At 41.5% G+C, this 23,337-nt stretch overlaps 1 protein-coding gene across 1 annotated transcript in view; it reads right to left on the minus strand.

The window, feature by feature from the left end:
- The window catches only part of LOC139764400 (dehydrogenase/reductase SDR family member 4-like), a 78,785-nt gene that overhangs the window by 45,891 nt on the left and 9,557 nt on the right, over nucleotides 1-23,337 (minus strand). Inside the window, 2 exon segments of the mRNA XM_071690963.1 lie at nucleotides 4,538-4,615; nucleotides 11,372-11,549. Coding sequence (XP_071547064.1) covers nucleotides 4,538-4,615; nucleotides 11,372-11,549 — 256 coding nt within the window.

The raw sequence follows: 23,337 nt of genomic DNA on the forward strand, positions 1-23,337 counted from the left end.
ATATACATTAAATAACCTTACCAACCAGTCAACAATAAAATCACCCCCTTTTTCTTTTATAAATTCTACTGCAATGCCATCCAAACCCGCTGCCTTGCCGGCTTTCATCTTCTGCAAATCTTTTACTACCTCTTCTCTGTTTACCAAATCATTCTCCCTAACCCTCTCACTTTGCACATCACCTCAACCAAAACACCCTAAATCTGCCACTCTATCATCAAACACATTCAACAGACCTTCAAAATACTCACTCCATCTCCCTCTCACATCACCACTACTTGTTATCACCTCCCCATCAGCCCCCTTCACTGATGTTCCCATTTGTTCCCTTGTCTCACGCACTTTATTTACCTCCTTCCAAAACATCTTTTTATTCTCCCTAAAATTTAATGATGCTCTCTCACTCCAACTCTCATTTGCCCTCTTTTTTGCCTCTTGTACCTTTCTCTTGACCTCCTGCCTCTTTCTTTTATACATCTCCCAGCCAATTGCATTATTTCCCTGCAAAAATCGTCCTAATGCCTCTCTCTTCTCTTTCACAAATAATCTTACTTCTTCTTCCCATCGCTCACTACCCTTTCTAATCAACCCACCTCCCACGTTTCTCATGCCACAAGCACCTTCTGTGCATGCCATCACTGCTTCCCTAAATACATCCCATTCCTCCCCCACACCCCTTACTTCCTTTGTTCTCACCTTTTTCCATCCTGTACTCAGTCTCTCCTGGTACTTCCTCACACACGTCTCCTTCCCAAGCTCACTTGCTCTCACCACTCTCTTCACCCCAACATTCTCTCTTCTTTTCTGAAAACCTCTACAAATATTCACCTTTGCCTCCACAAGATAATGATCAGACATCCCTCTAGTTGCACCTCTCAGCACATTAATATCCAAAAGTCTCTCTTCGCGCGCCTATCAATTAACACGTACTCCAATAACTCTCTCTGGCCATCTCTCCTACTTACATACGTATACTTATGTATATCTCGATTTTTAACCTGGTATTCCCGATCACTAGTACTTTTTCAGCACATATATCTACAAGCTCTTCACCATTTCCATTTACAACACTGAACACCCCATGTACACCAATTATTCCCTCAACTGCCACATTACTCACCTTTGCATTCAAATCATCCATCACTATAACCCCGTCCCGTGCATCAAAACTACTAACACCCTCACTCAGCTGCTCCCAAAACACTTGCCTCTCATGATCTTTCTTCTCATGCCCAGGTGCATATGCACCAATAATGACCCATCTCTCTCCATCAACTTTCACTTTTACCCATATCAATCTAGAGTTTACTTTCTTACACTCTATCATATACTCCCACCACTCCTGTTTCAGGAGTAGTGCTACTCCTTCCCTTGCTCTTGTCCTCTCACTAACCCCTGACTTTACTCCCAAGACATTCCCAAACCACTCTTCCCCTTTACCCTCGAGCTTCGTTTCAGTCAGAGCCAAAACATCCAGGTTCCTTTCCTCAAATATACTACCTATCTCTCCTTTTTTCTCATCTTGGCTACATCTACACACATTTAGACACCCCAATCTGAGGATGTTGAAATGTATAGGTACATATATGTGCCTGTGTGGACGTGTATGTATATATACATGTGTATGTGGGTAGGTTGGGCCATTCTTTCATCTGTTTCCTTGCAGTACCTCGCTAATGCAGGAGACAGCGACAAAAGTATTATAGAAAATAATAATAATGAGTGGGTATATGTTGGTTTGGAGCAGGGGTGTGTGATATCCCTAAGGTTGTTTAATTTGTTTATGGATGGGGTGTCTAGGGAAGTAAATGTACGAGTTTTGGAGAGAGGGGTGAGTATGCAGTCTGTTGGTGATAGTGCCTGGGAAGTGAGGCAGTTGTTGTTTGTTGATGATACAACTCTAGTGGCTGATTCGTGTGAGAAACTAGAGAGGTTGGTGGCTGAGTTTGGAAAAGTGTGTGAAAGGGGAAAGTTTAGAGTAAATGTGAATAAGAACAAGGTAATTTGGTTCAGTAGGGCTGAGGGATGAGTTAATTGAGATGTAAATCTGGGTAGAGAAAAATTGGAGGAAATGGAGTGTTTTAAATATCTGGGAGTGGACTAAGCAGTGGATGGAACCAAGGAAGTGGAAGAGTCACAGGGTGGAGAAGGGGGCGAAGGTTCTGGGAGTGATGAAGAATGTGTGGAAGGAGAAAACTTTATCTCGAGAAGCAAAAATGGGTATGTTTGAAGGAATAGTAGTTCCAACAATGCTAAATGGTGCAAATCATGGGCCATAGATAGGGTTGTACGGAGGAGGGTGGATATGTTGGAAATTAAATATCTGAGGACAATATGTGGTGTGAGGTGGTTTGATCGAGTAAGGAAAGGGTAAGAAAGATATGTGGAAATAAAAAGCGTGTGGTTGAGAGAGCAGAAGAGGGTGTGTTGAAATGGTCTAGGCATATGGAGAGAATGAGTGAGGAAAGAATAGGATATATGTGTCAGAGGTGGAGGGAACAAGAAGTGGGAGACCAAATTGGAGGTGGAAGGAAGGAGTGAAAAAGATTTTGAGTGATCGGGGCCTGAACATACTGAAGGGTGAGAAGCGTGGAAGGAATAGAGTGAATTGGAACGATGTGGTATACTGGGATGGACGTGCTGTCAATGGACTGAACAAGAGCATGTGAAACGTCTGGGGTAAACCATGGAAAAGTCTGTGGGGCCTGGATGCAGGTAGGGAGCTGTTTCAGTGCATTACACATGACAGCTAGAGACTGAGTGTGAACGAATGTGGCCATTTTTGTCTGTCTTCCTGGCGTTACCTCGCTGAAGTGGAGGGATAGCAATGCTGTTTTCTGTGGGGCGGGATTGCACCAGGAATGGAAGAAGGCAAGTAAGTATGAATATGTACATGTGAATATATGTATATGTCTTTGGAGGTGTATGTATATGTATGTATACATGATATGTATATGTATGTATATGTGTGTGTATGGGCGTTCATGTATATGTGTGTATATGAGTGGATGGGCCATTCTTTGTCTGTTTCCTGGTGCTACTTCGCTGATGCAGGAAACAGTGATTAAGTATAATAAATGAAATGAATATTTTTTTCTTAACCACCATTTCCTGCTTCAGTGAGGTAGTGCCATGAACACAGACAAAAAAGACCACCTTTGTTTACACTCAGTCTCTAGCAGTCATGTGTAATGCATCGAAACCAGAGCTCCCTATTAACATCTAGGCCCCACAGGCCTTTCTGCAGTTTACCCCAGACACTTGACATGCCCTGGTTCAGTTCACTGACAGCAAGTCAACCCCAGTATAACACACTGTTCCTATTCACTCTATTCCTTGCACATCTCTCACCCTCCTTTATGTTCAGGCACCACTGATCGCTCAAAATCTTTTCACTCCATCCTTCCACTTCCTATTTGGTCTCCTGCTTCTCCTTGTTCCCTTTACCTCTAACACATACATCCTCTTTGTCAATTTTTCCTCCCTCATTTTTTCCATATGTCCAAACCATTTCAACACATCCTCTTCTGCTCTCTCTTTTTATTTCCACACATCTCTCTTGCCCTTTCATTACTTACTTGGTCAAATCACTCACACCACATATTGTCCTTAAACATTTAATTTCCAAAACATCCACCCTCCTCTGTACAACTCTATCTATAGCCCATGCCTCGCAATCATATAACATAGTTGGAATGACTATTCCTTCAATCATACCCATTTTTGCTCTCTTGAGATAACATTCACTCACTCCACACATTCTTCATCACTCCCAGAACCTTCGCCCCCTCCCCCACCCTGTGACTCACTTTTGATTCCATGGTTCTATCCACTGCTGAGTCCACTCCTAGATATCTAAAGCACTCCACTTCCTCCAATTTTTCTCCAATGAAACTTACATCCCAATTAACTTGTCCCTCAATCCTACTGAATCTAATAACCTTGTTCTAATCAACATTTACTCTCAACTTTCTTTCACACACTTTTCTAAACTCAGTCACCAACTTCTGCAGTTTCTCACATGAATCAGCCACTAGAGCTGTATCATCAGCGAACAACTGACTCACTTCCTAGGCCCTCTCATTTCCAACAGACTTCATATATTCTAGCCTGATCCATGTACCCATTTTATTGACCAACCAGAATTCAGACCTATGCGCTTGACCCTGGGTGGCCTGTGAATGCATCATAGTCAGGAACACTAGCCACTTTACCACAGAGGTGGTGTAAATAATCTATAAAGTCAAAAGCAAATCAATACTGTACAAGCAAGATGCTGAGTAGTTCATTCAGAAAAACCTACCAAGCAACATTTTACCAACAATACTTTTACATACATTGTCTTTCATTTGCAACTCCTTCCCAGATTATTCTCCTTTCATGTTCATTATCACTGATATTCATTATATCTTCATCTATTTCTAACAAATAAATCACCAATTATTCATCATGTCATAAAAGTTACTTCATCTATTTCTAACAAATAAATCACCAATTATTCGTCATGTCATAAAAGTTATGTGTAAAACAGACTTACATCCAATACACCTCCTACTGTTGGATTCACTGCAGCGTTGGAAACAAGGATATCAATGCCACCAAACATTTCCACTGTCTGAAACATTAAATAATTTTAATGATCAAATCAACTGTTATATCAATGAGTACATGAAAAACATATATACATAGGATGAAAATGCAACCATTAAAACATTCATACGCATTAAGTCAGTCAAGGAATTAGATGAGGAAAATGAAACTAAGCATACTATTTTCATTAGCTCAGCTAAATGGAAACTAAAGATACTAATGGTTTTGAAACCATGAGAATAAGGGTTACAGGAGACCTAAAGGATGAAACAGTTGGGATGTTAGGTGTCAGTAAAGCTACTGATAATATACAAATGAAAGGAAAAGTTACAAGTATTGGAGGAAGGAATAAGTAGTAGTTGGTATACAGCTACCAACCAGGGTACTACCCACTTGGGTATTGGGAGGGTTATTGATGGCTACATATGCTGAAATGATGAGGAAACGAATGAGGAAAGGTTGACAAAGAGGATATACATATCAGAAGTGGAAGGAATAAGGAGATCAAGGAGACCAAATTGGAGATGGAAGGATGGATTGAAAAAGATTTTGAGTGATCAGGGCCTGAGCATGCAGGAGGGTGAAAGGCATACATGGAATAGAATCAATTGAAATGATGTGGTATACTGGGGTCAATGTGCCGTCAGTGGACAAAACCAGGGCATGTGAAGCAGACTTGGGAGGACTATGCTGTCCATTAATCCTCTCATCACTTCCATACTTACACCTCTAACTTTCATTATTATTAAGAGACCCAATGACACTTCTACCCTGTAATGCTCTCTCCCTTAATCCTCCCTTCATATCACCAAACTTACCCATGACAACATTTTTCATTACAAGACTTTGACACAAAGCTTTGACAAAGAGGAAGATACTACTGCTTACTTTATTTCCCCTATCATTATCAGTCAGAGTGTACCCTGGAATTGCATATTCAGCAAGGAAATATCCAATATCTTATTAATATTTGATAATTGGCAATCATATAATTTCCCATAAAGTGGGTAAGACAAGGGAGCAAATGGGAACTTCAGTGAAGGGCGCAAATGGGGAGGTGATAACAAGTAGTGGTGATGTGAGAAGGAGATGGAGTGAGTATTTTGAAGGTTTGTTGAATGTGTTTGATGATAGAGTGGCAGATATAGGGTGTTTTGGTCGAGGTGGTGTGCAAAGTGAGAGGGTTAGGGAAAATGATTTGGTAAACAGAGAAGAGGTAGTAAAAGCTTTGCAGAAGATGAAAGCCGGCAAGGCAGCAGGTTTGGATGGTATTGCAGTGGAATTTATTAAAAAAGGGGGTGACTGTATTATTGACTGGTTGGTAAGGTTATTTAATGTATGTATGACTCATGGTGAGGTGCCTGAGGATTGGCGGAATGTGTGCATAGTGCCATTGTACAAAGACAAAGGGGATAAGAGTGAGTGCTCAAATTACAGAGGTATAAGTTTGTTGAGTATTCCTGGTAAATCATATGGGAGGGTATTGATTGAGAGGGTGAAGGCATGTACAGAGCATCAGATTGGGGAAGAGCAGTGTGGTTTCAGAAGTGGCAGAGGATGTGTGGATCAGGTGTTTGCTTTGAAGAATGTATGTGAGAAATACTTAGAAAAGCAAATGGATTTGTATGTAGCATTTATGGATCTGGAGAAGGCATATGATAGAGTTGATAGAGATGCTCTGTGGAAGGTATTAAGAATATATGGTGTGGGAGACAAGTTGTTAGAGGCAGTGAAAAGTTTTTATCGAGGATGTAAGGCATGTGTACGTGTAGGAAGAGAGGAAAGTGATTGGTTCTCAGTGAATGTAGGTTTGCGGCAGGGGTGTGTGATGTCTCCATGGTTGTTTAATTTGTTTATGGATGGGGTTGTTAGGGAGGTGAATGCAAGAGTTTTGGAAAGAGGGGCAAGTATGAAGTCTGTTGGGGATGAGAGAGCTTGGGAAGTGAGTCAGTTGTTGTTCGCTGATGATACAGCGCTGGTAGCTGATTCATGTGAGAAACTGCAGAAGCTGGTGACTGAGTTTGGAAAAGTGTGTGAAAGAAGAAAGTTAAGAGTAAATGTGAATAAGAGCAAGGTTATTAGGTACAGTAGGGTTGAGGGTCAAGTCAATTGGGAGGTAAGTTTGAATGGAGAAAAACTGGAGGAAGTAAAGTGTTTTAGATATCTGGGAGTGGATCTGGCAGCGGATGGAGCCATGGAAGCGGATGTGGATCATAGGGTGGGGGAGGGGGCGAAAATTCAGGGAGCCTTAAAGAATGTGTGGAAGTCGAGAACATTATCTCAGAAAGCAAAAATGGGAATGTTTGAAGGAATAGTGGTTCCAACAATGTTGTATGGTTGCGAGGCGTGGGCTATGGATAGAGTTGTGCGCAGGAGGATGGATGTGTTGGAAATGAGATGTTTGAGGACAATGAGTGGTGTGAGGTGGTTTGATCGAGTAAGTAACGTAAGGGTAAGAGAGATGTGTGGAAATAAAAAGAGCGTGGTTGAGAGAGCAGAAGAGGGTGTCTTGAAATGGTTTGGGCACATTGAGAGAATGAGTGAGGAAAGATTGACCAAGAGGATATATGTGTCGGAGGTGGAGGGAACGAGGAGAAGTGGGAGACCAAATTGGAGGTGGAAAGATGGAGTGAAAAAGATTTTGTGTGATCGGGGCCTGAACATGCAGGAGGGTGAAAGGAGGGCAAGGAATAGAGTGAATTGGATCGATGTGGTATACCGGGGTTGACGTGCTGTCTGTGGATTGAATCAGGGCATGTGAAGCGTCTGGGGTAAACCATGGAAAGCTGTGTAGGTATGTATATTTGTGTGTGTGGACGTATGTATATACATGTGTATGGGGGTGGGTTGGGCCATTTCTTTCGTCTGTTTCCTTGCGCTACCTCGCAAACACGGGAGACAGCGACAAAGCAAAAAAAAAAATAAAAAAAAAATAATTTCCCACCAATGCTGTCATTCCTTACTATGAAATTTTGTTGCTTTTACGCCAAGGATTAACAAAAAAAAATATCTTTATGAGAATGAGACCTATTTTGAAGAGTGCTATGTGAAGCTGAATAAATTGACTTGGTATGTGTACTCATATGGCTGTCTTTGTTACCTAAAAAATTGCATAAATCATTTAAAATGCAGAGAGCTACAATTTGACCAATATGCATCCATAGTCTCTTTAAGACCAATTACAGGCCTCTCTGTAAAAGTGGGTGGAGGTAAAATGACATGTACAGAGAGTAAAGTCATCTAGCAAAGTTGAAAATATGGTAAGGGGTGAAATAATGTACATATCTGAATCAGCTGAGTACAGTCATTAATGCAGTGAAATGTGGAAAAAACGATATAAATAGATAACTATATCATGAAACAAGTGCACATAGACACTTCTGTAGATTACTGGAGTATTGACAGACTCCCTCCTTGACCTCAATAACTAGTTGAACAGAGAAATGTATTTAGTTTGGAATCATTGGGACTAAGCAGTAGCTGTACTTCTGTTTTTTCAGAGTGGAGATAATATTTCTAAGGATTATGAAATGTTCAGAGAAACAGTAAAGTCCAGAAATGCAAACTGATTTTATGAATGAATTATAGCAATCTAATTCACAGCACACTTAAACAAACGCAAACATCCAGTTTGAAGAAGAAATACTAAATATCAACTCTTTCCTTTATCATACTGAGTATATTTTAGCTAAGTGTTTGTTTGAACAGTATGGAATGCATTGTTCCATTTTCAAATATGATTACAAATGCAACAAAATATTTGTTAATTTCCTATACATTTCAAAAAAATAAAATACACGTCTTTTGGAATGCTTTAATGACAAATGAGCAAGGGAGAGTTAACATTTAGACTACTAAGAGGTCAATAAATGCAATACTGTAAAGAAAAAAACTAGTCCAAACGATGGTTCAACTAGTATGTACACTAGTATTGTAAATGGGTGGAAGATATAGGTAAACTGATGGCATATGTAAGGCTAACAGCTTCATAATAGCCCTGGGCACAGTAAAAACAAAATCTGCTACATAATGAGTTTGGTAGTGTGAAAGAAAGTTGAGTAAATGTGAATAAGAGCAAGGTTATTAGGTACAGTAGGGTTGAGGGTCAAGTCAATTGAGAGGTAAGTTTGAATGGAGAAAAACTGGAGGAAGTAAAGTGTTTTAGATATCTGGGAGTGGATCTGGCAGCGGATGGAACCATGGAAGCAGAAGTGAATCATAGGGCGGGGGAGGGGGCGAAAATCCTGGGAGCCTTGAAGAATGTGTGGAAGTCGAGAACATTATCTCTGAAAGCAAAAATGGGTATGTTTGAAGGAACAGTGGTTCCAACAATGTTGTATGGTTGCGAGGCGTGGGCTATGGATAGAGTAGTGCGCAGGAAGGTGGATGTGCTGGAAATGAGATGTTTGAGGACAATATGTGGTGTGAGGTGGTTTGATTGAATAAGTAATGTAAGGGTAAGAGAGATGTGTGGAAATAAAAAGAGAGTGGTTGAGAGAGCAGAAGAGGGTGTTTTGAAATGGTTTGGGCACATGGAGAGAATGAGTGAGGAAAGATTGACCAAGAGGATATATGTGTCGGAGGTGGAGGGAACAAGGAGAAGTGGGAGACCAAATTGGAGGTGGAAAGATGGAGTGAAAAAGATTTTGAGTGATCGGGGCCTGAACATGCAGGAGGGTGAATTGGATCGATGTGGTATACCAGGGTTGACGTGCTGTCAATGGATTGAATCAGGGCATGTGAAGCGTCTGGGGTAAACCATGGAAAGTTCTGTGGGGCCTGGATGTGGAAGGGGAGCTGTGGTTTCGGGCATTATTGCATGTCAGCTAGAGACTTAGTGCGTCCTGGTACTTCCTCACACAAATCTCCTTCCCATTCTCACTTACTCTCATCACTTACTCTCACAATGTAAGGCATGTGTATGTGTAGGAAGAGAGGAAATTGATTGGTTCTCAGTGAATGTAGGTTTGCGGCAGGGGTGTGTGATGTCTCTATGGTTGTTTAATTTGTTTATGGATGGGGTTGTTAGGGAGGTGAATGCAAAAGTTTTGGAAAGAGGGGCAAGTATGCAGTCTGTTGTTTGCTGATGATACAGCGCTGGTGGCTGATTCATGTGAGAAACTGCACAAGCTGGTGACTGACTTTGGTAAAGTGTGTGAAAGAAGAAAGTGGAGAGTAAATGTGAATAAGAGCAAGGTTATTAGGTACATTAGGGTTGAGGGTCAAGTGAATTGGGAGGTAAGTTTGAATGGAGAAAAACTGGAGGAAGTGAAGTGTTTTAGATATCTGGGAGTGGATCTGGCAGCAGATGGAACCATGGAAGCAGAAATGAATCATAGGGTGGGGGAGGGGGCAAAAATTCTGGGAGCCTTGAAGAATGTGTGGAAGTTGAGAACATTATCTCAGAAAGCAAAAATGGGTATGTTTGAAGGAATAGTGGTTCCAACAATGTTGTATGGTTGTGAGGCATAGGCTATGGATAGAGTTGTGCGCAGGAGGGTGGATGTGCTGGAAATGAGATGTTTGAGGATAATATGTGGTGTGAGGTGGTTTGATCGATTAAGTAATAATAGAATAAGAGAGATGTGTGGTAATAAAAAGAGTGTGGTTGAGAGAGCAGAAGAGGGTGTTTTGAAATGGTTTGGTCACATGGAGAGAATGAGTGAGGAAAGATTGACCAAGAGGATATATGTGTTAGAGGTGGAGGGAATGTGGAGAGTGGGAGACCAAATTGGAGGTGGAAAGATGGAGTGAAAAAGATTTTGAGTGATCGGGACCTGAACATGCAGGAGGGTGAAAGGCATGCAAGGAATAGAGTGAATTGGAACGATGTGGTATATTGGGGTCGACATGCTGTCAATGGATTGAACCAGGGCATGTGAAGCGTCTGGGGTAAACCATGGAAAGTTCTGTGGGGCCTGGATGTGGAAAGGGAGCTGTGGTTTCGGTGCATTATTACATGACAGCTAGAGATTGAGTGTGAAAGAATGGGGCCTTTGTTGTCTTTACCTAGCGCTACCTCGCTCACATGAGGGGGGAGGGGGTTGTTATTCCATGTGTGGCGAGGTGGCGATGGGAATGAATAAAAACAGACAGTATGAATTATGTACATGTGTATATATGTATATGTCTGTGTGTATATATATGTATGCATTGAGTTGTATAGGTATGTATATTTGCGTGTGTGGACGTGTATGTATATACATGTGTATGTGGGTGGGTTGGGCCATTCTTTCGTCTGTTTCCTTGCGCTACCTCGCTAACGCGGGAGACAGCGATAAAGCAAAATAAATATAAGTTCATCTAACGTCACATGATTATACAAACCCACACTGCCCTCCAACACACCTATTTGAAGATGCAGATGGGTAATGAGAGAAAGGCAATTTTCTGAACCAAAGGAACTTTGACAAACTAATCAAATTTGTTGCTTTTTTCCAACCACAGGAATTTCCGAACTATAGAACACCTGCTGAAAAAAATAATGCACCTTTACTATGCCTTATCAATTTTGACAAAAATACATGATGCATACTTGACAAATACACTATAACAAGGTTACGTACTATGTTCAGTGAAGAATGGTAACACTTTTGACACCTACATTATATTATAGTGAAACTACATTCAGCAAAGCTATGTTATGTAGTATTTACTTGTATCTCTAAATAGTTCTAAGACAATCCCAAAATCATACAATGGATGAAACTGTTATGCATAATTGGAAACAGCTTGAACAAGTCTTTCTACTTGAGAATCATCAATACTACTGAGACTCAACCTTGGTTATGAGGTTCTGGCGATCCTGATCTTTACCAACATGACATGTAATTCCCAAGGCAGAGCAGCCCAACTCCTCTAGTTTTGCAACAGCTGAGTCAACATTGGCTTGTTTCCTACTGCTCACAACCACATGGGCTCCATCTTTGCCTAAGCGGCATGCTATTGCCAGACCAATCCTGTAAATATAACATTAGGTCATGAAAAATGGGCAGTTTTTGCCAACTTGAAGACGTAGCACATTTGCTATAAGTTACATAAACAATTCAATTTCAATTATTTTTCTGCATGAGAATGTAAAACCCAACACATTCCTATCCTAAAAGATTGTTTTGAACATGACAGGAAATGTTTACTTTCAATCTTCAAAAGTATCAAAAGACACTATGGGCCAATCTTAATAGTACAAATCAATCTCAATAAGTACAGAAATAAGTTTTGAATGAAAAACTAGTCCTTTCCAAGTAGGAGTTCCATGAGCTAATGGGAATGTCCTTTGATCTCTGATGGGTTGGCAGTCTCTAATAGCTCGCTATTCCAATGAAGTCTATGCCCCTCAACCTTTACAAACCACCCAAACAATCATCATGTCACTACCTCATTCAAGAACGCCCATCTAATCAGCTGACTCAAACCCAGCCATGACGTCATCCCATCCATTAGCACAGGCTGGCCATGTCATGATTCCTGAGACATGGACATCACTCTAACAAAGATAATGTCATAAAAGAGAAGGAGAAAGGAAGGTGAGGAAGGAGGCAATAACAAAAACTTTGCTCAAAGGACAGTGCCTGGAAAGTAACAATTTTGTTTCTTCAAAACACTTATCTGTTTTTCTTTTCTGAGTCTCTTGTCCCACAAGCTACTGAGAGCACAATATGGAAGAGGAGGGTATAAGAAAAAACTGAAATAGAAAAAGATGACCACCTGCATGCCTAATGCTTATTCTATGGTATTAAAATGATCTTCACAGAAGGTACTTTAGGGGAAAGGTTCCTTACCAAAGGCTAACAAGGAAGTACCCTGCTGACAAAGCTCTAGCAGAGGTCTGAATGAGCTAACAAAATCAGTTACATTTCAAAACATTCATAACCAAAACACAGCAAAAGTGACATCATACATCCCTGCTCCAGACCCACATTCACCTGAAACCACTCACCCTCCTCCTTTCCTACTGGCACACATACCTTACTCTCTTGACAAAAACTCTTCACTGCTTCCAAAAGCTTTCCTCCCACACCATATATCTGCAACACTTTCCACAAAGTGTCTCTATTATCCCTATCTTGCACTATCTCCAGATCCATAAGTGCCAATTACAGGTCCTCCAGTTTCTCAAAGTATTTCCTGCACACATTCTTCAAAGCAAACACCTGATCCACACATTCTCTACTACTCTTGGAGCCACACTGTTTCTTCCTTGTCAGAAACTCTGGGAATGCTACCATCCTCTCACAGTCAACAAACTTATATCCCTGTAAGTTGAACATTTACTTTTCCTCCCCTTGATTTTATACAATGGAATTATATGGGCATTTTTCCAATCCTTAGGCATTTCAACCTAAGCTGTACATACACTCAAAATCTTAACCTAACAAACTGGCAACACCATCTCTCCCTTTCTTATGAATCTCAACTGCAATTCCATCCACCCCGGCTGCTTTGCTGCGCTTCATCTCTCACAAGGTTTTCATCACCTCTCTTTTCACCACACAATTTTTCATGATGCTCTTGCACTTTGCATGTATCTAAGTCCAGGGCATCTACCCTGTCATTAAACATATTAAACAACACTGCAAAATACTTACTCCACCTCCTTATCACCTCTTTTCTGCCTGATACCATTTCCCCATTTGCATCCTTCACAAATGTTGCCATTTACTGACTTCTTTTACTCAAAGCTTGACATTTCAAGTCATTTTGTTAGTCCCTGTGTAATTTAATATTTGCTCACCCCCAACTCTCATTTGCCCTCTTTTTTTCAGTCCTTGCACTTTTCTTTTAGCCTCTTCCTGCTTTCTTGTAATCTACCAATCACTTGCACTACTTCCCTGAAGGCAACTTACCTTCATCCCACCATTCAACACCCTTTCTCATTATCCACCTCCTACTATCTGCATGATACATGCTTCTCTACCTCCCATTCCTCACCAACTTCCCTAACTTCATTCAATTTCACCTGCCATTTCATTTCAATCTTTCCTGGTATCTCTTCTCATAAGCCTCTTTTCCAAGCTCACTCACTTTCACACCCCTTTCCCACCACATCATTTCCTCCTCCTAAAGCCTCAACACAAATTCACCCTCCCTTCAACCATGTAATGATCAGACATCATACCAGCTACCCCTCTCAACAAACTCACATCCAAGAATCTCTCCTTTGCATGCAAATCAATCAGTGACCAAGGTGGCACTGGCTAAACATGCCCCAATCAAGGCCATATCTGGATGAAAGAAAAAAAGCAGAAATCAATCAGGGCTCCTTAAGTGTTTGTAGATCTGTATCTAAATGGAAGAATGGTTATATGAAGAGAGAAAGACAAAAGAAGGAAGAATTCCACAACTTGGTTGTTTGGGGGAAGAAGGAGGTGACATAACTGCCAATCCTTGAGTGGCCAGTCTTCACAAATAAGCTGTGAAAGTATCAGTCAAATGCATGCCATGAGTCCAAATGTGGGGGTGGGGAAACATGCAGAAAGTTTACGTGAACAATGGCCAAAAGTAATATGTATCATCTTTCCCACTTTTTTTTTTAAAGGCTTCAGTCATGGACAAAAGTCTAAATCAATGCTGGGCCTTCACCAAAATATTGAGAGAATTATAAAATGGAAAAAGAAAAGACAAGGGAAAGCATCTACAAATTTTGGAGGAGGTGAAAGCCTGTCTTTTGAAATGTGTCAGGTACAAGAAAGAGAGTGAGTTCCAAAGCAGGTATCAAAACTGCCCACCCTTGAGTTACTGATGGCCATACAATAATCATGTGACACAGCAGCTTGCCGAGTACTGTGTGGTCTAGCTAGTGCTGTGGGCACACAAGCAGCCAGTTCTCAGGAGCAAAACCCAAAGTAATACCTACAGAAGAGGGAAAGTGAACCAATATTGCAGCATAGGACGAGGTGGTCAAGTTTGGAACCTAGCTTGGGACAGCTTATAAGTTGAACAGCTTTTGCTTAACTCTGTCAAGTAGGCATACAGAACTAGAACCACCCTAAATTTGATAGCAGTACTCCATAAAAGGATGAATCAATCCCTTGTATAAACGGTACATTTGTTAAGAAGAAAGTAGCTTTGACATCTAAACAGGACACCCAGTTTCTTAGAGGCAGACTTACTTATTCCCATAATATGAGGTTTCAAAGAAAGAGTGGATGTTACAGTAATACCACTTATGTTCACTGAGTCAAGAAGTGGAATTACAAAACTGTCAATGGAGAGACAAGAGTTGTGAGAAGTTTTTGATAAAGAGATGGGTAGAAATTGGGTCTTGAAGGCATTAAACTTAACAAGATGTCTAGTGCACTGAGATATCTTGTGCAAGTCTGAGTTTATTGAGGAAGCAGTGTCAAAATGAGATGCAGATCAAGTGAGAGTAGAGGGAGCAGAATTGAAGGATATGGATGAATGCAGTGTTAAGCCATCAGTGTATGAGTGCATTGGAAAATTTGCAGAGGGGAAATCACTGAAAAAAAGGAGAAAAAGTGTAGGGGACAAAACAGAACCTTGAGGGACACTGCTGTTGATGGAGAAAAGGGGGCAGGCTGATCCATCACAACCAGAGATAGATCAGCCAGAGTGGAGCTAAATATGAAGGAGCAAAGTGAGGGAGGAAAGCCTAAATGGGACTTTAGAAATGAGACCCCAGTGCCACCTCCTCTCACAAGCCTTAGATATGTCAAGAGCAACTAAACATGACTTCCTAAAATCTTTCAGGGATGATGATCAGACATTAGTAAAACAGGAAAGAATATCATCTATGGATCTCACCTTACGGAAGTCATACTGGTGATCTGAGAGAAGACTGTGATCTTCGAGGTGTCTGAGGACATGGGAATTGAGGAGGGTTTCAAAAACTTTGGAAACGGTAATGTCAAAGCAATATGACGATAGTCAGAGGGGTTAGAACGGTCACTCTTCTTAGAGATGGGATTATCAATGCATTTTTCTAAGAAGGAAAGCTTTTGGTTCTTAAGCAGAAACAGATCAGATGAGCAAGCACAGGTACAAGTTCAGAGGCACGCTCTTTCAGTACATGGGGATGGATACCATCAGGACCATAAGCCTTTCTTGTGTCCAGAGAATGAAGTGCTTTTTGGACACTCCGAAGAGATTATAGGAAAAGACACAGGATTAGTAAGAGGAGCATCAGGGATGATGGAATGTGAGAGTCATCCAAGGTGGAATTAGAGGAGAAATGGGAACCAAAAAGAGTAGCTTTGTCTACAAGAGAGACAGATAAGGCACTGTCAGAATGGAAAAGTGAAGGAAACATAGAGTGACAGAAGTTGTTGGAGGATCCCTTAGCAAAAAAACCACAAAGACCTATCAGTGGATGATGAAGAGAGGTTGTTGCACTTCCTTTGAATAAAGATACACTTTGCTTCATGGATAACATACTTGCAGGGAGTACAGGCAGTGTTAAAGCTAAATGGGAGCCATAGGAAAAAGAGTTTTTCCAAGCCCAATTTACCAGATCCCTTGCCTGAGTGGCCTCAGAACAGGAACGGTTGAACCATGGACTGGATGAAGAGTTCGTCCAGGAGGAGGGATAAATGCTTCCATTCTCGCAAGAATAACCTCTACTTTGTATTTAGCAAAGACAGAAACATATCCACATAAAAGACGGTAATTTAACCAAGGAAAGCCAGAAAAAAGTTACATAAGGTATTTCAGTCAACTTTGTTGAGGTGCCAGTATTTACGCTTAGAAGAGGCTACTAGAGGGGGAGGTGCCATTAGAAAAGATACATTTATGAGAGTGCAATTAGATGAACCAATTGGAGGCAAGACTGTGTATTTACAGTGGGATGGACTAAAGGTGTAACACAAATCCAAAATATTAGGAGAGTGGTCACAGCAGTCAGGAATCTGGGTAGGGTGGGAGATAATTTGCTCTAAATCACTGAGAATGGAGAACATGAGGGCTTCAATCCCTCCACCATCAGTATTTCTATTTTTCTCATTTTGAAGGTTCCAATCAGAGACAAGAGTCCACATCAAGGCTGGACCTTAACTGAAATATCAAAAGAATTATGAAATAGAAAAAAGAAAAGACAAGGAAAAGTATTTACAAATTCAGGCGGGAAGTGAAACACCTGTCATTTGAAATGTGCCAGGTCATACTTATTGGGAGAGACATGAAAAGTAGAGAGTTCCACGGCTTCGACATGTAGGGAAAGAAGCAGTTATCAAAACAACCCACCCTTGAGATGTTGATGACCACACAATAATCATGTGAGGCAGCAGCTGGCCAAGTATTGTGTGGTCTAGCTAGTGGTGGGGGCACACAAGCAGCCAGCTCTTGGGAGTAAAAACCAAATAAATACCTACACAAGAGGGAAAGAAACCCAACATTGCAGCACAGGACGCAGGGGTTAAATCTGGAAGTTAGACTGGGAGAGTTAATAAGTTGAATTGCTTTTGATTCAACTCTGTCAAGAAAGCATACAGAGATAGAACTACCCCAATATGAGAGTAGTACTTCATAAAAGGATGAATTAATCACTTTTATAAATGGAGCAACTGATCATAAGAGAAGTAGTTTTGACATTTAAACAGTACACCCAGTTTCTTAGAGGCAGACTGAGCTATTTCTGTAATGTGAGGTTTCCCATAATAGTGGATGTTACAGAAGTATCAAGTATGTTCATGGAGTCAAAAGATGGAATTACAGAACCGTTAAAGGAGAGACAAGAGCTGTGAGGAGTTTTCGACAGAGAGATGGATAGAAATTGGGTCTTGTAGGCATTAAACTTAACAATATTTTGTCTGTTGCACTGAGTTATCCTGCCCAAGTTTAAGTTTATTGAGGAAGCTGTGTCAAGACAAGATGCAGACTGAGTGAGAACAGAGAGAGCAGAACTGAAGGATGTGGATGAATACAGTGTTGAGTCATCAGCATATGAGTGCATTTTATCATTTGTGGAGGAGAGTAAATTGTTGAAAAAAGAAGAAAAAGTGTAGGGGACATGACAGAGGAGAGAGAATTTTTGTGTTGATGTTGAGAAAAAACTTTATGAATAGTTGGCATCTGATGAGGTAGACTGTCACTGTGAAACATGTTGAGCCGCATGTACAGAAAAATTACATGTTAACTAAAGTCATATGAAATCCTACCGAACTGCAATTTCACCTTCATGGTTGTTTGATTAGTTTATGGATGGGATGGTTAGGGAGGTAAATGCAAGAGCTTTGGAGAGAGGGGCAAGTATGTAGTCTGTTGGGGATGAGAGGGACTGAGAGGTAAGTCAGTTGTTGTTTGCCAATGATACAGCACTGGCGGCTGATTCAAATGAGAAACTGTAGCAGTTGGTGAGTGAGTTTGGGAAAGTGTGTTATAGGGGAAAGTTGAGAGTAAATGTGAATAAGAGGAAGGTTATTAGGTTCAACAGGGATGAGGGACGAGTTCATTGGGATACAAGTTTAAATGGAGAAAAATTGGAGGAAGTGAAGTGTTTTAGATATCTGGGACTGGACTTAGCAGTGAATGGAACCATGGAAGCAAAAGTAAGTCATACGGTAGGGGAGGAGGCAATGATTCTAGGAGCGATAAAGAATGTGTGGAAAGATAGAATGTTATCTTGGAGCAAAAATGGGTAAGTTTGAGAGAATAGTAGTTCCAACAACACTATAAGGTTGTGAGTCATGGGCTATAGACAGGGTTGTATGGAAGGGGGTGGATGTGTTGGAAATTAAATGTTTTAGGACAATATGTGGTGTGAGGTGGTTTGATCAGGTAAGTAATGAAAGGGTATGAGAGACATATGGTAATATAAAGAGTGTGGTTGAGAGAGCAGAGAGGTGTGTTGAAATGGTTTGGGCATATGGAGAGGATGAGTGAGGAAAGGTTGACAAAGAGGTATATATGTGTCAGAGGTGGAGGGAATAAGGAGAAGTGGGAGACCAAACTGGAGGTGGAAGGATGGAGAAAAAAAGATTTTGAGCAATTGGAGGCCTGAACATACAGGAGGGTAAGAGGCATGCAAGGAAGAGAGTGGATTGGAATGATGTGGTATACTAGGGTCGATGTCCTGTCAATGGACTGAACCAGGGCATGTGAAAAATCTGGGGTAAACCGTGGAAAAGTCTGTGGGGCCTGGATGTGGATAGGGAGCTGTGGTTTCAGTGTATTACACATGACAACTAAAGGCTGAGTGTAAATGAATGTGGCTTTTTTTGTCTGTTCCTGGCGCTACATTGCTGAAGCAAGGGGTAGTGATGCTGTTTCCAGTGGTGAAAAGAACTGCCAGGAATGGACAAAGGCAAGCAATTATGAATATTTATATTTATTTATTTTGCTTTGTCGCTGTCTCCCGCGTTAGCGAGGTAGCGCAAGAAAACAGACGAAAGAATGGCCCAACCCGCCCACATACACATGTATATACATACACGTCCACACACGCAAATATACATACCTATACATCTCAATGTACACATATATATACACACACAGACATATACCTACATACACATGTACATAATTCATACTGTCTGCCTTTATTTGTTCCCATCGCCACCTCGCCACACATGGAATAACAACCCCCTCCCCCCTCATGTGTGCGAGGTAGTGCTAGGAAAAGACACCAAAGGCCCCATTCATTCACACTCAGTCTCTAACCGTCATGTATAATGCACCGAAACCACAGCTCCCTTTCCGCATCCAGGCCCCACAGAACTTTCCATGGTTTACCCCAGACACTTCACATGCCCTGGTTCAATCCATTGACCGCACATTGACCCCGATATACCACATTGTTCCAATTCATTCTATTCCTTGCATGCCTTTCACCCTCCTGCATGTTCAGGCCCCGATCACTCAAAATCTTTTTCACTCCATCTTTCCACCTCCAATTTGCTCTCCCACTTCTCGTTCCCTCCACCTCTTACACATATATCTTCTTGGTCAATCTTTCCTCATTCATTCTCGGGTTGGGCCATTTCTTTCGTCTGTTTCCTTGCGCTACCTCACAAACGCGGGAGACAGCGGCAAAAAAAAAAAAAAAAAAAAAACATACATATACATATCATTCACATATACATACATATACATATTCATACTTGCTGCCTTCATCCATTCCTGTTGCCATCCTGCCACACATGAAATAGCATGTGTGGCCGCCACCGCCACTTGCCGCAAGGTAGCACTATGAAAAGACAAAACAGCCACTTTCATTCACACTCAGTCTCCAGCTGCCATGTGTAACACATCAAAACCACACCTCCCTTTCCACATCCAGGCCCCACAAAACTTTCCATGGTTTCCCCAGATGCTTAACATGCCCAGATTCAATCCAATTGACAGCACGGTGACCCCGGTATACCACATCATTCCAATTCACTCTATTCCTTGCACACCTTTCACCCTCCTACATATTCAGGTCCCAATCGCTCAAAATCTTTTTCACTCCATCCTTCCACCTTTAATTTGGTCTCCTGCTTCTCCTCGTTCCCTCCACTTCTGACACATATATCCTCTTTGTCAATCTTTCCTCACTCATTCTCTCCATGTGACCAAACCATTTCAACACACCCTTTTCTGCACTCTCAACCACACTCTGTTTAGTACCACACATCTCTCTTACCCTTTCATTACTTACTCGATCAAACCACCTCACACCACATATTGTCCTCAAATGTTTCATTTCCAACACATCCACCCTCCTCAGCACAACTCTATCTATAGCCCATGCCTCATACCCATATAACATGGTTGGAACCACTAAACCTTGACACATACCCATTTTCCCTCTCAGAGATAACGTTCTCACCCACACATCCTTCAACGCTCCCAGAACCTTCGCCCTCCCTCCCCCATCCTGTGACTCACTTCAGCTTCCATGGTTCCATCGGCTGCTAAATCCACTCCCAAATATCTAAAACACTTCACTTCACGTTGAAATGTATATTCATGTATATATGCATATATGCATGTACGGGTGTTTATGAATATACATGTGTACGTGGGTGAGTTGGGCCATTCCTTGTCTGTTTCCTTGTGCTACCTCGATGATGTGTGAGATGGAGATGAGGTATAATGAAAAAAGATATTTTGTTTTTATTCATTATACTCTTCCATGAGTCCATTCTATCCTTTTGTGGCTCCTGGAGCATAGTACTCTGGAAGCTGACATATCCACTGCTTGGGACTGCAGGTCATAAAGTGTTGTGATGTGTGTGATTCTAAAGGTGACAGGATAGATGGTAGTGGATTTTGACAGGGTAGAAAGAATGCTTTCCACACATTAAGTAGAAGGCTGTTGATAGCAACAGTCAAGGGCGGCACTGCCAACCTGAATATGGAGAATTAAAGCGGTGCCTGTAACCATCTAACACTCTCCATGTTAGGATTGCTGGTCTTACTTTCTGTTTTATCAAAACAAATCTACCTGGCTAGTCCTGCCATCTTCTCCTTACAAGCTCTCTTGCCAGCTCCTGTCTGCAGAATTGTCTGTATTAAATATAATAACGATAGAGTCTAACAAATCTATAGCCCCTTGTCTCCGGCATCATGTATTTAGGGAAGCAGTGATAACTTGCACAAAAGATGCTTGTGGCATGAGAAGCATGGGAGGTGGGTAGATTACAAAGAGGAGTGAGTGGTGGGATGAAGTAAGATCATTAGTGGAAGAGAAGAGAGACAATTGGATGATATTTGCAGGAAAATAGTGCAAATGACTGGGAGATGTATGAAAGAAAGAGGCAGGAGGTCAAGAGAAAGGTGCAAGAGATGAAAAAAAGGGCAAATGAGAGTTGGAGTGAGGGAGTATCATTAAATTTGAGGGAGAATAAAATGATGTTTTGGAAGGAGGTAAATAAAAAGCATAAGTCAAGAGAGCAAATGGGAACATCAGTAAAGAGGGCCAATGGGGAGGTGATAACAAGTAGTGGTGATGTGAGAAGATGGAGTGAGTATTTTTAAGGTTTGTTGAATGTGTTACATGATAGAGTGGCAGATATAGGGTGTTTTGGTCAAGGTCGTGTGTTAAGTGAGAGGCTTAGGAAGAATGATCTGGTAAACAGAGAAGAGGAAGTAAAAGTTTTGCGGAAGATGAAAGCTGGCAAGGCAGTGGGTATAAATGGTATTGCAGTGGAAGTTATTAAAAAAGTGGGTGACTGTGTTGTTGACAGGTTGGTAAGGATATTTAATGTATGTATGACTCATGGTGAGGTGCCTGAGGATTGGCGGAATGCTTGCATAGTGTCATTGTGCAAAGGCAAAGGGGATAAAGGTGAGTGCTCAAATTACAGAGGTATAAGTTTATTGAGTATTCCTGGGAAACTATATGGGGGGGTATTGATTGAGAGGGTGAAGGCATGTACAGAGCATCAGACTGGGGAATAGCAGTGTGGTTTCAGAAAAAATAAAGGATGTGTGGATCAGATGTTTGCTTTGAAGAATGTATGTGAGAAATACTTAGAGAAGCAAAAAGCAAATGGATTTGTATGTAGCATTTATGGATCTGGAGAAGGGATATGATAGAGCTGAGAGAGATGCTCTGTAGAAGGTATTAAGAGTATATGGTGTGGAAGGCAAGTTATTATAAGCAGTGAAAAGTTTTTATCGAGGATGTAAGACGTGTACGAATAGGAAGAGAGGGAAGTAATTGGTTCTCAGTAAATGTCACTTTGCGGCAGAGGTGCATGATGTCTCCATGGTTGTTTAATTTGTTTAAAGATGGGGTTGCTAGGGAAGTGAATGCAAGAGTTTTAGAGAGAAGGGCAAGTATGCAGTCTGTTGTGGATGAGAGAGCTTGGGAAGTGAGTCAGTTGTTGTTTGTTGATGATACAGCACTGGTGGGTGATTCAGGAGAGAAACTGCAGAAGCTGGTGACTGAGTTTGGTAAAGTGTGTGAAAGAAGAGAGCTGAGAGTAAATGTGAATAAGAGCAGGGTTATTAGGTACAGTAGGGTTGAGGGACAAGTCAATTGGGAGGTAAGTTTGAATGGAGAAAAACTGGAGAAAGTGAAGTGTTTTAGATATCTGGGAGTGGATTTGGCAGCGGATGGAACCATGGAAGTGGAAGTGAGTCACAGGGTGGGAGAGGGAGCGAAAGTTCTGGGAGCGTTGAAAAATGTGTGGAAGGCGAGAACATCATCTCAGAGAGCAAAAATGGGTGTGTTCGAAGGAATAATGGTTCCAACAATGCTATATGGTTGCGAGGCGTGGGCTATAGATAAAGTTGTGCGTAGGAGGGTGGATGTGTTGGAAATGAGATGTTTGAGGACAATATGTGGTGTGAGGTGGTTTGATCGCGTAAGTAATGAAAGGGTAAGAGAGATGTGTGGTAATAAAAGGAGTGTGGTTGAGAGAGCAGAAAAGGGTGTTTTGAAATGGTCTGATCACATGGAGAGAATGTGTGAGGAAAGATTGACAAAGAGGATATATGTGTCAGAGGTGGTAGGAACGAGGAGAAATGGGAGAGCAAATTGGAGGTGGAAAGATGGAGTGAAAAAGATTTTGAGCGATCTGGGCCTAAACATGCAGGCGGGTGAAAGGCGTGCAAAGGAATAGAGTGAATTGGAATGATGTGGTATACCGGGGTTGATGTGCTGTCAATGGATTGAACCAGGGCATGTGAAGCGTCTGGGGTAAACCATGGAAGGTTTTGTGGGGCCTGGATGTGGAAAGGGAGCTGTGATTTCGGTGCATTATACATGACAGCTAAAGACTGTGAACGAATGTGGCATTTGTTATCTTTTCCTAGCACTACCTCACGCGCATGTGGGGGAAGGGGGCTGTCATTTCATGTGTG

This window comes from Panulirus ornatus, chromosome 49 (assembly GCF_036320965.1).
Source record: "Panulirus ornatus isolate Po-2019 chromosome 49, ASM3632096v1, whole genome shotgun sequence".
NCBI classification, from domain to species: domain Eukaryota; kingdom Metazoa; phylum Arthropoda; class Malacostraca; order Decapoda; family Palinuridae; genus Panulirus; species Panulirus ornatus.